The following is a 12,787-nucleotide window of genomic DNA, read 5'->3' as shown; positions in this document are numbered from 1 at the left end:
AAGGTGAGGTTGAAAAGATAGAACCAATTCATGCAGGGCCTGGAAAACTAGGGTAAGGAGTCCAGAATTTATTTTAGGTGTGAAAAGAAATAATTTCTAAGTCTCTCTCATGCTGATTCTCCATGAATCCATGATCCCTTTCGTGATTCTTATTGCTTTTTATCTGGTTACTTCATAACCCACCAGTTTTTCCAGAGAGTGGAAAGAAAAAACAAAAAGGCAAAATTCAAATCTATTTCCATCATTTTTCAGCTTGGTAAACATTTACCAAAACCCTACTGATTTAATATAGTACCAGGTGTTTCCACTTTCAGCCAAATTGGAATAAGACCACTAAAATCTATCTCTCCCACTGATTACAATGGGAAACTATGGGAAAAATACAAAAAGCAACTATCTGAGGACTTTGAAAAGTAAACAAAAGCAGGTAGAATGTGGAAGGGAGTCAAATTTGGAGAAATAATCTACAAGGTGGTGATATTCTTGGTTTTATTTTTTTCTCTCACATGTGTGACCTGAGTGTGAACCCCAGTCCCAGTGCTGTGAAGGATGCTAAATACAACTCCAAAAGAAACTTAGTCTTTCTGACCAGAGAAACTAGAAAAAGAAAAAGCTTAAAGGCTGAAGAACTATGGGGCAGACCCTGGAAAGGAGACAGCTAGACAACCAGACTAACTTACTGGGTGAACTCAACCCAGAGCTGTGCATGTGCAGAATAAACCCAGGGAAGGAGAGTAGAAGCCTCAAGAATTGAACTATGATAGGAATCACCTCCCATGTCCTATAGTTTTGCTTGCTCAAACAAACAAAAATCACCCTCACCATTCTCCAGGGGATTTTAACAAGATCCGAAATCTCACACTATAATATTTTAAATGTTCAAGAAAGTCAACCTATAAAACACCTGGAAAATGTGGTCAATTCTCAAGAAAAGAAAAGACAATCAACCATTGCTTGTACCAGGATGACCCAGATGCTAGAATTTACCAATGTTCTTAAAGCAGCTGTTATAAGCTTCCTCCATGAGGTAAAGGTTACCACTCTTAAAATAAATGACAAGATAGAAGTTCTTAAGAGAAAAAAATATATATACTCTATAAATAACCAAATGACTGCTTTAGAATTGAACAATATAATAACTGAAATAAAAAATTCCCTGGATGCTCTCAAAAGCCAAATAGAGGTGACAGGAGAGGGAGGCAGTGAATTTGAAGATAGGTAAGTAGAAATTATACAATCTGAAAAACGGAGAGAAAATTAAAAAAACAAAAGAACAGAGACTGGAGAATGACAACAGTCATGTCATTAGAGTCCAGGAAGGAAAGGAGAAAGGAATCAAAACAGGAAAAAATATTTTGAAGAAATAAAGCAGGTAAGTTCCCAGATACGGTAAAAGATTTAAATTCATAGATTTAAGAAGCCCAGCGAATCCCAGTAAGATAAACTCAATGAGATCCATACCCAGAAACATTACAATCAAACTTCTAAAAACAAAGATAGAAAATACCTTAGAAACGGCAAGAGAAAATAATACATTATATATTAGGGAATGATTACTCAAATTATTACAGATTTGTCATCAAAAAACATGGAGGCAAAATGACAGTGAAATATCTTTGAAGTGCCGAAGAAAGAACTGTGAAGCTTTGAAAGTACCCTTCAGAAAGGAAAGAGAGATAAGACATTCTTAGAGGAAGGGAAACTAAGATAATTTGTTGCTAGCAGACATACTCGGAAATGCTAACAGTTCTTTAGGCTGAAAGGAAAGGACACCAGAGGGAAACTTCTAACATTAGGAATAAAAACATAGCAACAGAAATAATGAAGATCTGGGTAAATATAAAAGTCTATTTTTCTTCCATTTGTGTGTAACTCGTGCCTATTGAAAGTGAAAACCTTAACATGGCATGGTGGGGTTTTCATTGTCATATACGCGACAACCATAACATAAAGGAGAGAAGGCAAAGGACGTTCATGGTTGTAAGCCTTCTTGAAAGGGTAGGTACAGATGTGATTGCTAGAGCAACCACTGAACAATAAATAACATCTGACTGCCTATCCCTAACATGGCTTTCTTCAGGTCTCTACCAAAGTACGTATGAGGAAGCCCAGAAGAGCTAACGGTGGGCAGGAGTTTCTCTACCCTGAGGCCAGAGCCCTGAGAGCGAAGAAGTGTCCACAATGCCTCAGCAGGTCACCAATAGTTGGGCTGCTTTGCAGCACAGGACACTTTTGCCATCCACTACCTGAGAAGTTCCACGCCTGAGCCTCAGTCATCTGACAGAGAATATAACAACCTACTTTAGAAGTCTCAGAAGCTAGAGAGGAAAATATCAGGCAGAACAACCAGAACAACACATGACAGACAAAATAGAGCAGTTGTTGGAGATAGATAAAACCTGCAGTAACTCCGGGAGCCTTGCGGGGCTCAATCTGTTAAGCGTCCGACTTCATCTCAGGTTATGATCTCACCACAGTTTGTGGGTTCAAGCCCTACCTCAGGCTCTGTGCTGATAGCTCAGAGCCTGGAGCCTGCTTCAGATTCTGTGTTTCCCTCTCTCTCTGCCCCTCCCACGCCTGCTCGCACGCTCTCTTTCTCTCTCTTTCAAAAATTAAAGAAAAAAAACATTTCTACACATTAAAGAAAAAAAACTTTGCATTATCTCATTAAAAATAATAAGTGCAGTTAAGAAAACTCAAATGTAGCCCTTCTCCTCTAACGCCCCCCCACCCTTAAAAAAGGTTTTCTAGAGCTATTCCCACCCCAAAACGTGATTTCAGATCTCAACATTAAGAGGTAATTTGAAGGAGATAATGGTCATTTTTGGAACCTGAGTTTATGGTTTGGAAAAACTGGATGCAAAAAAAATCTTAAAACATGGAGGTAAATTATAAAAATGTGAGAATAACAAGAAAAAAGATAAGAGACTGAGAACATAAATCCAGAAAGCCTATCATGTGAATAACAGAAATTCCAGAAGGGAAAAAAGAAGAGACAGAGCAAAGGCCATAATTAAATGAACAATAGAAGAACTTTCCCTGACAGGAAGAAGATAGATTAAAAGTGTTTACTTTTAATTAGTTAATGAAATCAATGGGACAAAAAGACAAACATATAGACATATTCTGGCAGTATTTGTAAACTCCGAAGTTGAAGAAAAGGACAATATACAGAAGAGAATAAATTACCTACAGTGGACTGGCATTGGACTTGTAATAACACCTAGAGATCATTAAGGAAAAAACAGGACTATAACCCCCAAATCCTACACCCAGACAAGACGGCATTCACCTGTCAGAGCCAAGAAAGATACTCCAGGGTATGTAAGAAATTAGAGACCATAACATCCTTCTATCCTATCCAAGGACAAGCCTTGAGAAGAAAAATTTAACCCAGCAAGCAAAGAAACAGAACAGAAATTCCAATATGAGTGAAGAAGTGAAGAAGCGGGGTACAGAGTGATGCGTCCTTATTTCTACCTAAATCTCAATACTAAGGATAGATTATGGAAATGTGTAAAATAAGTGCTAAATAAAGATTTTTGAAACAGACGGGTCATGATGTAAGGGCAATTCTAAGTAGCAAATTAGCTCAGCAATACCTACAAGTTGGATTGAGGGACTAAAAAGGAAGAAGGTAAAAGGGACCCCTAAGTCTCTTGTATTGTGGGGGTAGAATGGGAGGTGGGAGGTACAGAGGAGAAAGTAGAAGTATCCTAGAGCTTCCCACAGTGAAGCTGGATTCAGGGGAAATGGGCTGGGGAATAAGGGCTCTGGTGGGGAAATAGTGTACCTTGGCGACACAACTATCAGAGTTCAATGCACCTGACTGGAAAGCAGGGAAAGAAAGGCACACACTTAAATTTGAACACATGAAGAAATGATCTATTCTCCACTAAGAAGCATTCATTAAGAAATTTCACACACTTTTCTTGCATGATCCTTTCTCACCACTCCCTTGATTTGGGGTTTGAGAGAAGCACAGGGGACAGTTTTTTGTTTTGTTTTTTTGTTTGTTTTGTTTTTGTTTTTGTTTTTGTTTTTGTTTTTACCACCAGAATAATAAATGGGCCTTCAGGGTAGTTTACACACCATGCTGACTAAGCATTTCTCTTCCTACTAACATTTAACAAAAACTGTCATCTGTGCCTGACCCACGTCTTCTTGTCAGTCAGGGGTTATTTCAAATGGCCTTTCTCAGAGAGGACACCACATATAAAGTAGCCAGTTAAGACATCACCCTGTTTTGTTTTATGTACCTCATAACTCTTATTGCCAGCTGCTTGTTTGATCAACTGATTGATTTCCTATCTCATCCCACCTGGATGGAAACTTGGTGAGAGCAGTAATTTTGCCTTTTCTGTTGCAGATCTCCAACACCTAGAATGGTGTCCCACCCACAGTAGGTAGTCAACAGTCTTTGTGAAATGAATGGATCTTGTCTATTTCCACATCAAATTCTTTCTGTTTCCATGTACAACTTTGTTATATACCTGTGATCATTACAGTCCTTATCCGGGCAGAGATGAGCTCTTCCAGAACTGGTTTTGTTTCTTCTTTCAACCGATTCTCCAAGATGAGCAATCCCAGAAATATCAGGTCTGCTTCTACTTTGTCCCTGGAAACATATATATAATTGAACAGAAATAACACAATATGGGGGCGCCCGGGTGGCTCAGTCAAACATCCGACTCTTGACTTTGGCTCAAGTCATTATCTCATGGTTCATGAGATTGAGCCCCACGTTGGGCTCCACACTGATGGCATGGAACCTGCTTGGGATTCTGTCTCTCCCTTTCTGTCACCCTCTCCTCTGCTGGTTCTCTCTTTCTCTCAAAATAAATAAATTTAAAAAAAAGAAATAGCACAATGTGGTCTTTCTTAGGGGAAGCAAAACCAAAGCAAAGGCAAATATGATCCTATCAGAAGTGGTTCCCATTCACCCACTTAAGCACCATTCCTTAAACACTGAATATGTGCCAGTAAATATGCAGAAAGAAGACAGGAAGGGACATGAAGGATACTGAGATATTTTCTCTGACTGAATCAATTGGAAGAGAGAGTATTTACTAAACAAAAGATTTACTTTAACCTTCCTAGAGAATGAACTAAATGACCCCAAGTCTTCTTTCTGCTGTGGCTAGTCTGGTTTCCAACACCTCACCTGTTAGCAACCCCCAGAGAGGTATTCTAGAATGGAAACATGAAAAGTAAGTGAGACTCAAGAACAATAAAATAAAATGCTAGTCTCTCCTGAATCCAAGCCTATAAGCAATATTATTTTAGCCCCAGGAGTTCTCAGACTCAAAAAATAGCCCCTCTTTTATTTTTATTTATGTATTTATTTAGTTAGTTAGTTTATTTATTTTGAGAGAGACAGCACAAGTGGGGCGGTAGGGGGTGGGGGAGAGGAGAGAGAGAGGACCCCAGCAGGCTCCGTGCTGCCAATGCAGAGCCTGATGTAGGACTCAAACTCACGAACTTTGAGATCATGATCGGAGCCAAAACCAAGAGTCAGATGCTTAACCAACTGAGCCACCCAGGCATCCCAAAAGAGCCCCTATTTTAAAGCCAAGCTCCTCCCTCTCTTCCTCCCTCAGTGGAGAGCATTGTTCTTCTGCATATAGTATGAATGTTTCTGGAAAGAAGAGGGGCTTCTGAGGCTCCCGTCCACCTCAGTAAAATTTCCAAGACATTCCATAGGATTAAGTGCAGGGAAGTATATCTGGGGTTGGAGCTCCAAAAATTCTGCCATGATTCACTTATCTGAGACCCAGACACCTCTAGCAGACACAAGAGCAACATACCAGCATTGCCTAATTCTGTCTGAAATATGGGTGAAAGCAGCACCCAGCAGGACCCACCTTGCCCTACTTGCCACGGGCATCTCACAGCTGGGTCTCCTGTCAGCCAGCGGCATCAACTAGAGTTAGTCATGCTTCTAGGACCCTGCTAACACCTCCACCAGAGTGGTCAGAAGTGGGCACAGTTTGCGCTACTCGCTCCAGGCATTCCCCAGTCTTCTGAACCTGGCATTGAAATCTTTCCATAATCTGGTTCCAAACTATCTCTCCAGCTTTACCTATCACTAAATTCTTCACCTACCCTAACCTCCTGACAAGGTGGACCAGCCAACATGGCTATGTTCTGTACTCAACCATCTCTAAATATTTGCTCTGAACTGCCATGAGACATTCTTTCTTACTTTACGGAAAAGGTTGTAAGTTCACCATGATCTGCCATTGAAGAAACCCTGCCTGTTTTTATTCCGAGGCCCAATTCACAGGCCCGTCCCCATAAAAACCTTCCCATGGGGGTAAATATAATTGCTCCCTCAGGATCTTACCTCTAGCTCAGTGTAGCACACATTTTATTTGTTTATATACCTCTTGCCATTCTTTGTTATCTGATCTGTCTCAACAACCTGAGGGCAAGCCTGCCTAGTTCAGAGACAGGCTCAACAACATGTGCACGGCGCCCAACAGAGGAAGTGCTCAGCCAGGGTTCCCTTAGTCGAAATGCTTTGATGCCTGATGTGACCTTTTTTTTTTCTTTGACAAGCAGCCGAGGAAAATGTATTTTCTCTTTCAGAAATTCTGCTGCCAGAAGAGTTTTTATGGAAAGCAAAGCCAGTCAGTCTGTCAAGTGAATGACCATTTACTGAATACCTAAATGAGGGCAAGGAACAGGGCTGAGGAGAAGGGGGAGAGAATGTACAGAAACTACAGTAGCCCCTAATTCTGGGGATTTCACATTTAACCAGGAGGAGAAGGGGGACTTGATTGCCTCGTTTGTATGGAAGGCTGGGAAAAGTACCAAGAGGTACAAATAATGGTCCTATGGAGTCAGATAGGAAGGTGTAATCATTTCTGGGTACAGTGATAGGAGAAACTTTCCTGGAACAGGGGATATTTGAGCTACTCTTTGAAGGATAACTTAGTTGATGACTGAATGAGGTCCTCCAAACTTTCTAGTGGCCCTCGTATCCAAACCTCAGGCTTTGGCTATTTTCAGAGATATGACATAAGCCAACCACAAGGCACCAGGTTGGGTCAAGGAAATGGCCACAGAGTCAGCCATCTGATGTAGTCTGCAGCCTATCCCGGCACTCATGTTTCTGGTTCCCCCGGCACATGGCCTTCATAGGGTTCCATGCACAGTAATCAGGATATTAACTAGTTCTTAACCCAGATCTGCCACTACCTTTGCTGTGTGACCATGGGCAAATCACTTTCTCTGTCTGCTAATCTACTTCTTCTTTTGTAAAAGAAGGTAGTAAAACTAATGCATCTCCAAGATCTCTTCTAGCCCTAACACTACATGATTCTTCTTTTCATGAGTTTCAATATAAATCAAGAAGTAGAGAAGAAGTGGTCTCTTGAGGGATCTGAAGCTCTGCAACCTGGAATAGTGAGCTACCTTTTCCTGCTTCCTGAACAGACAGTATATCTCCTCCTGACGCATCTAAAAATAATCAAGAATGGGGAATGTGATGCAAAGGGGATATTGTCATCCATGAGATTACATTTCCTGTCCTTGGAATCCAGGCTGTTTTTAAAGGTTGAAATATGCAAAAAGTGGGCTGAGAACCCTCAAAGAAATTATGGTATCAGGGTTGGAAGCACTCTGCGCGCGTGCATGCACACACACACACGCACACCCAAGAAAAAATTTTCTGCTCTAATTAGGGATTAGCAAAGCTTAGGTAAATTAACTAAGCTAGGAGTAGATGTATGGTGATGTGGTTTTAGCACAGGAGGGGCAAATTGACAACCTAAGATTAGATCCTATTGGATCCTATAAGGGTTTAGATCTTGCCAGACTTTGAAACGTTGGAATTTCAATGCTGTTAGCCCAGGCATGTACTCTCCTGTGTGCCACAGCCCTCACAATTCCCTATTGGTTATCCGTCTTCACCATTAGTGCTTTGTTATATGCACCAGCTCAAAAATCATGAGTTTGAAACTGGTAGATATGCAACTATTTATTATAATCATCAGAAATAGCAGAATAGCCAGAGTCTTAATATATATCTGTCAATGGGTTCTCAAGAAACAAAGTTCCATTCCCAATTCTGCCACAACCTGACCCCAGGTTTGTTTGTTTGTTTCCTTCAAATGTGAGATCCAGTCTCAAAGTTCACACTCTTAGCTCTCTGACTTGAGTAACTTTAATGGCCCGAGTCAATTAAATTACAACAAATACCCAGAGTTGTAATAGCCTGAGTTTTAAGGATCAATCTAAGCGGGCCTCAGGACTCCAATACTCAGTAATCTTTGATGAGCCATTTCCCCCTCTGGACCCCACTATCCATTCACAAAGTGACAGAGTTGGACCCTGTTGGTGGTTTTCAGCAGGAGAGGCGCTGCCTCTAGAAGGCATTTTGGAAACCTTGTAGGCATCCAAGCAAGATTTCCTGCAATGACCAATGCACCATGAAGAATTCCCCTGCATCTCACATGCCTCTTGAATATTTTACAGGTCATCCATTCATGGACATTAAAAAATCATTTATACTTTCAGTACTGGGTTATACTGTTTATAATGTACTATTATTATACTATATGGTATCTGTGTTATTATAGCATATCTAATACTACGAATATTATATTAAACAAATATAAATTGTTATACTTCCCCCATGCTGTGTTTTACATATAAACACAAAGTATTTTTTAAACACTTTTGATATTCTATTGAATTTTTCAGAAATGTAACTGCCATGTAAAGTGAGAAGAGATTATACTGTTTGATTCAGTTTTACCAAGTGTTTGTAACCATTTCAGAGTCACCTCCCTGACAGCAAGCAAGACTGCTGGCAGTATTTGCAACTCCAATATGTAAATGCACCTGTATCAGTCTGCACAGTGATTCTGCACACAGGGGCAAGCAACATATCGCTTCATTTAGATTTAGTGGAGTCAGCTGAGCATTCACTGAAATATTACTTTTTGTCATGAATTGCATGTTTGCTTCTATGTTTACTATATAACAGGGCATGGTCTTTACTTCTATTTTTTTTAATTTTTATTTATTTATTTTTTTTACATTTTTATTTATTTTTGAGAGACAGAGAGAGACAGAGTATGAGTCGGGGAGGGCCAGAAAGAGAGGGAGACACAGAATCCGAAGCAGGCCCCAGGCTCCGAGCTGTCAGCACAGAGCCCGACGCGGGGCTTGAACCCACGAACCGTGAGATCATGACCTCAGCCGAAGTTGGACACCCAACGGAGCCACTCAGACGCCCCAGTTCTTATAGAAAATACGTGCTGATCAAATTACATACAAATTTTATTTTAAAGGAAGTGGTACAAAATATAATGACAATAGGAGTGTTGAATCTGATAGGATTGAGCACAAGTATGTTAGACCTCCCAAATTCAAGATCCAAAATAACAAAATAAGTCCTGATTATCTCCACAGCAGTGTTACCCCCAGAAGCTGACAGAGTACTGGACATGGCAGTGAAGGTGAAATAAACAAGGTAGCCTATAAATGGTGGAAAATACAACAACAAATATGAGCGCATAAATACTGGAGTCCATTTTAGTTTCTAGGCACCTCTTTTACATCTCAAAACTACCTCCTGAATGGCTCTTCTGATTCTGTGTAAGTCTAAGCTCTGTTCATTTGTTTCATTAAGTTGCAAATTTATCAATTGTTTTTCAGACAGATGTCATGTTTTCTAGCAACTAATTCACTAACTCTAACAAAAAATGAGCTACTTGTATTTGTTTCAAAACGGGGTCGTCACCACAATTTCAAACTCTCTGAAACGTTGGTTATTTTCCTATGTCTGTTTTTACAAAGCTGTACAATGATGTCATATTTTATAGTTTATACAGTTTTTTCTCAGAAATTCTCCCAGGGTTCACATCAGCTTTGTGGCTGAGGCAGGACAAGGATGACTCTATCCCTGTTTACCAAGTTCAGAGACATTTTATGCACACCAATCCAGCAAGCTGTATTGTTCAGTCCACTGCCCAGTCCACTGCCCAGCAAACCATTCTGCTTTATCAAATCCTCCCTACTTACCTGGTGAAGGCAGTGGTGTGATGATCCATTTCTAGCTTCTTGTAGGCCAGTGCTATGACCCGGAAGCCCTGTGTCGTGTAAATCTGAAGTTCACTAACAAAACTAGTTGGTACTGTTCAGAAAATAAGGCAAGATTAGTATGCAACATTTATTCCGCTGGTACCGGTGGAAAAATTCTTTATAAACAGATCCAACTCTTTCCCAAGAAAACACACCTCGTAAAAGATACACAAATAAGTCAGTGAGAACCCTAGATATAATTATACTGTCAGGGTTGGGATCCAGTGAAGCTGAAATGAGAAAAAAGCAGGACAAAAAAAGAAAAAAGAAAAAAAGATGGGAATCGTGTGTAATTCTTTTTTCTCCAGTTTGACCAACAAGCATTCATTGAGAGTCTGCTTACCATGTATGTGTCAGATATTGGCTCTACAGAGACTGAACGGCAGACCCTGCTTTAAAGATCTCTGTCGGGTTAGTAACAACCAGTGGAATGAGATCATTGCCAGTGTAATGAGATCTAAGCAATTGCAGTGTGCTATGGAAACATTTCGAGGTGCTTGTATCATCCTGGCGGGAAGTGGGTAGACGAAGGAAGAGGAAAGGCATTTTGGCCAAGGGAGCATCATATGCTCAGACATAGAGACACAAGACAGCAAGACTTGAGTAGTGAGTTCAACTCGGGGGAAGCATGAGGAGAGAGGATAGGAGTGGCAAGGCATATCTGGAAAGTGTGGTAGGATCCAGATCATGAAGGACTTATGTGTGATCCTAAAGGAGTCTGAGACTATCCTGGAACCTATGGGAAGTGACCGAAAGAATAGCAGCAAGAAAGTGACAACAGGGTTATACTATGTGGTGGAAAAACCAATCTGGCCACAGTATGAAGGGTGAATCGGAGTAGGGGAACCTGGGACCAGGATTTACCAAACATTGAAGTGATCCAGGGGAAAGGTGATGAGGGTCTGGGTGGATGGAATGAGAGGGCCATGGATCAGCAATTGATAAAATAGAGGCTCTGAAAGAGAGGGAGGAATCAGGGCCGAGTCCTAAATTGGGAGTAGCGGCAGAAATTCGTAATACCATTCACCAAGATGGAAAATACAGGAAGTGAGAAAGAGAAGTATTGAGTTTGGGATGCCAGTTGGGTTACCGAATTAGCAATGGCCAGTAGGCAATTAAATTTATAGATCATGTGCTGATGGGACACATTTGGGCTGGAAATAACAGATCCGTCTGTTGAATCACAAGTCTGTTCGCTTACCTGTCTCAGGTTGGCAAAAGCTGGCCACCCTTTCTGGTGCACCTTTCATGAATGCCAGCCGGTCACCCCCCATCTCTTGGACAATGACTGTCATCCTCTGCAGTGCTGATGAGAATGGGAACAGATGCAGGATTGCAATTCCTTCCACTGGGACCTGGTTGAGGGAGGGGGAATGGAGAGGGACATACCAACATAGCTTCTAGCTAGTCAAGAGTTCACTACTCCCTCAATTCTTATTTTAGCAAATACGGGAAGCAAGGTCTTAGCAATTTTCACCTATGGAATTCAAAGAAGACACGTCTGTCTTCAAAATTTTCCCTTCAAAAATTTCCCTTTGAGTCTGGGCATTTGGGGGTGGATAGCAGGCAAGGCTTACCTGGCTGGCTGTTTTGCAGGGCTTAACTACCATGGCATGTGCTGGCACTCCCTTGATGTGGAAATCGTCCCCAGAAACAGCCATCTCCTGTTTCACAAATGGGATATTTCTTTGTAGAGATTTAGTTCTTATTCGTCCACTGATACCACGCTCAAACCCCCTCTTTGAGAAAATCCTCAGGCCACCTTGATGTATTCTCAGTGTCACCTCCCTCAGTCAGATGGAGGTGAACCAGACTTATTTTGCCATGGGGCGCGGGGGGGGGGGGGGGAAGTGCATTGGAAATGCCACAGAACTTGCAAGGCAGACACCTCTAAATTATTCATGCAATTTATCCTGCTTTCTCTGTTGGAATGTGCTGCATAAAGGTTCATTCTCCGCTTCTGAAAAGCTTAACTTGAAAATAGTGAGCATGAAGAGGCAGGCTTGTGTGAGGCAAGCACCATACTGTCTTTGTTTTCCCAGAGTTCGACACTGTTCCCACCCTTCCTTCTCTGTCTAATTTGAATCGATAGTCCTCAGGGCCAGGCAGGGCAGGGACTGTGATGTACGTGGCTAGTGTTCAGTAAACGCTCAGTAATTGGTGTAATAATAACTCTAAATTATAGTCAAAGGAACCTTTTACCCAAAGATGTCAAAATGCTTTGTAATCATATCATCCAGCAGCTGAAACAATCTCAGAAAGGAAATTGTAATTCCTACTTAAAGATACAGAAAAACAGTAACCCAGAAGAAATGGGGGGACTGGCAGAGTGATATCAGACTGCTACAGAGCCATATCCCACTAGCGCTGGAGGGGACCCTAGAGACTGTCTCCTTTAGCAGGGTAGCACGCGGGAATCACTGAGGCCTAGAACTGCACAGGGCTTCCGGGAGTAGGAGTGGGCTTGTGGCGAGCGTTTCCTGTATTACACAGGGTCTATCTTCTATGTCAACCACAGCAACTCCAACTGTTGGTTTTTTAATAGAATGTTTCTGAATAGGTTTCCTTTGGAGAAAAGATTCCAGCTCTGTTATTTCATTTTGTTTGTTTGTTTTATATGAACACTGCTGATCTAAATCAAGCCCTTTTGTTTTAAGGTCATGGGAGCCAACACTTGAACAAGAGGGATGCC

General features: G+C 41.3%; 1 protein-coding gene across 1 annotated transcript in view; it reads right to left on the bottom strand.

The window, feature by feature from the left end:
- LOC122198822 (probable cation-transporting ATPase 13A4) overlaps window positions 1-12,787 on the bottom strand; it is a 147,966-nt gene that overhangs the window by 27,105 nt on the left and 108,074 nt on the right. Inside the window, exons 17-20 of the mRNA XM_042903637.1 lie at window positions 11,673-11,759; window positions 11,297-11,450; window positions 10,036-10,147; window positions 4,494-4,618 (exon numbers count right to left, since the gene is read on the bottom strand). Coding sequence (XP_042759571.1) covers window positions 4,494-4,618; window positions 10,036-10,147; window positions 11,297-11,450; window positions 11,673-11,759 — 478 coding nt within the window. The remainder of the gene's footprint in view (window positions 1-4,493; window positions 4,619-10,035; window positions 10,148-11,296; window positions 11,451-11,672; window positions 11,760-12,787) is intronic.

Source organism: Panthera leo, chromosome C2, assembly GCF_018350215.1.
Source record: "Panthera leo isolate Ple1 chromosome C2, P.leo_Ple1_pat1.1, whole genome shotgun sequence".
Taxonomy (NCBI): domain Eukaryota; kingdom Metazoa; phylum Chordata; class Mammalia; order Carnivora; family Felidae; genus Panthera; species Panthera leo.
Note: the sequence above shows the minus strand (reverse complement) of the source record. Positions and strands in the feature narration are given on the sequence as shown.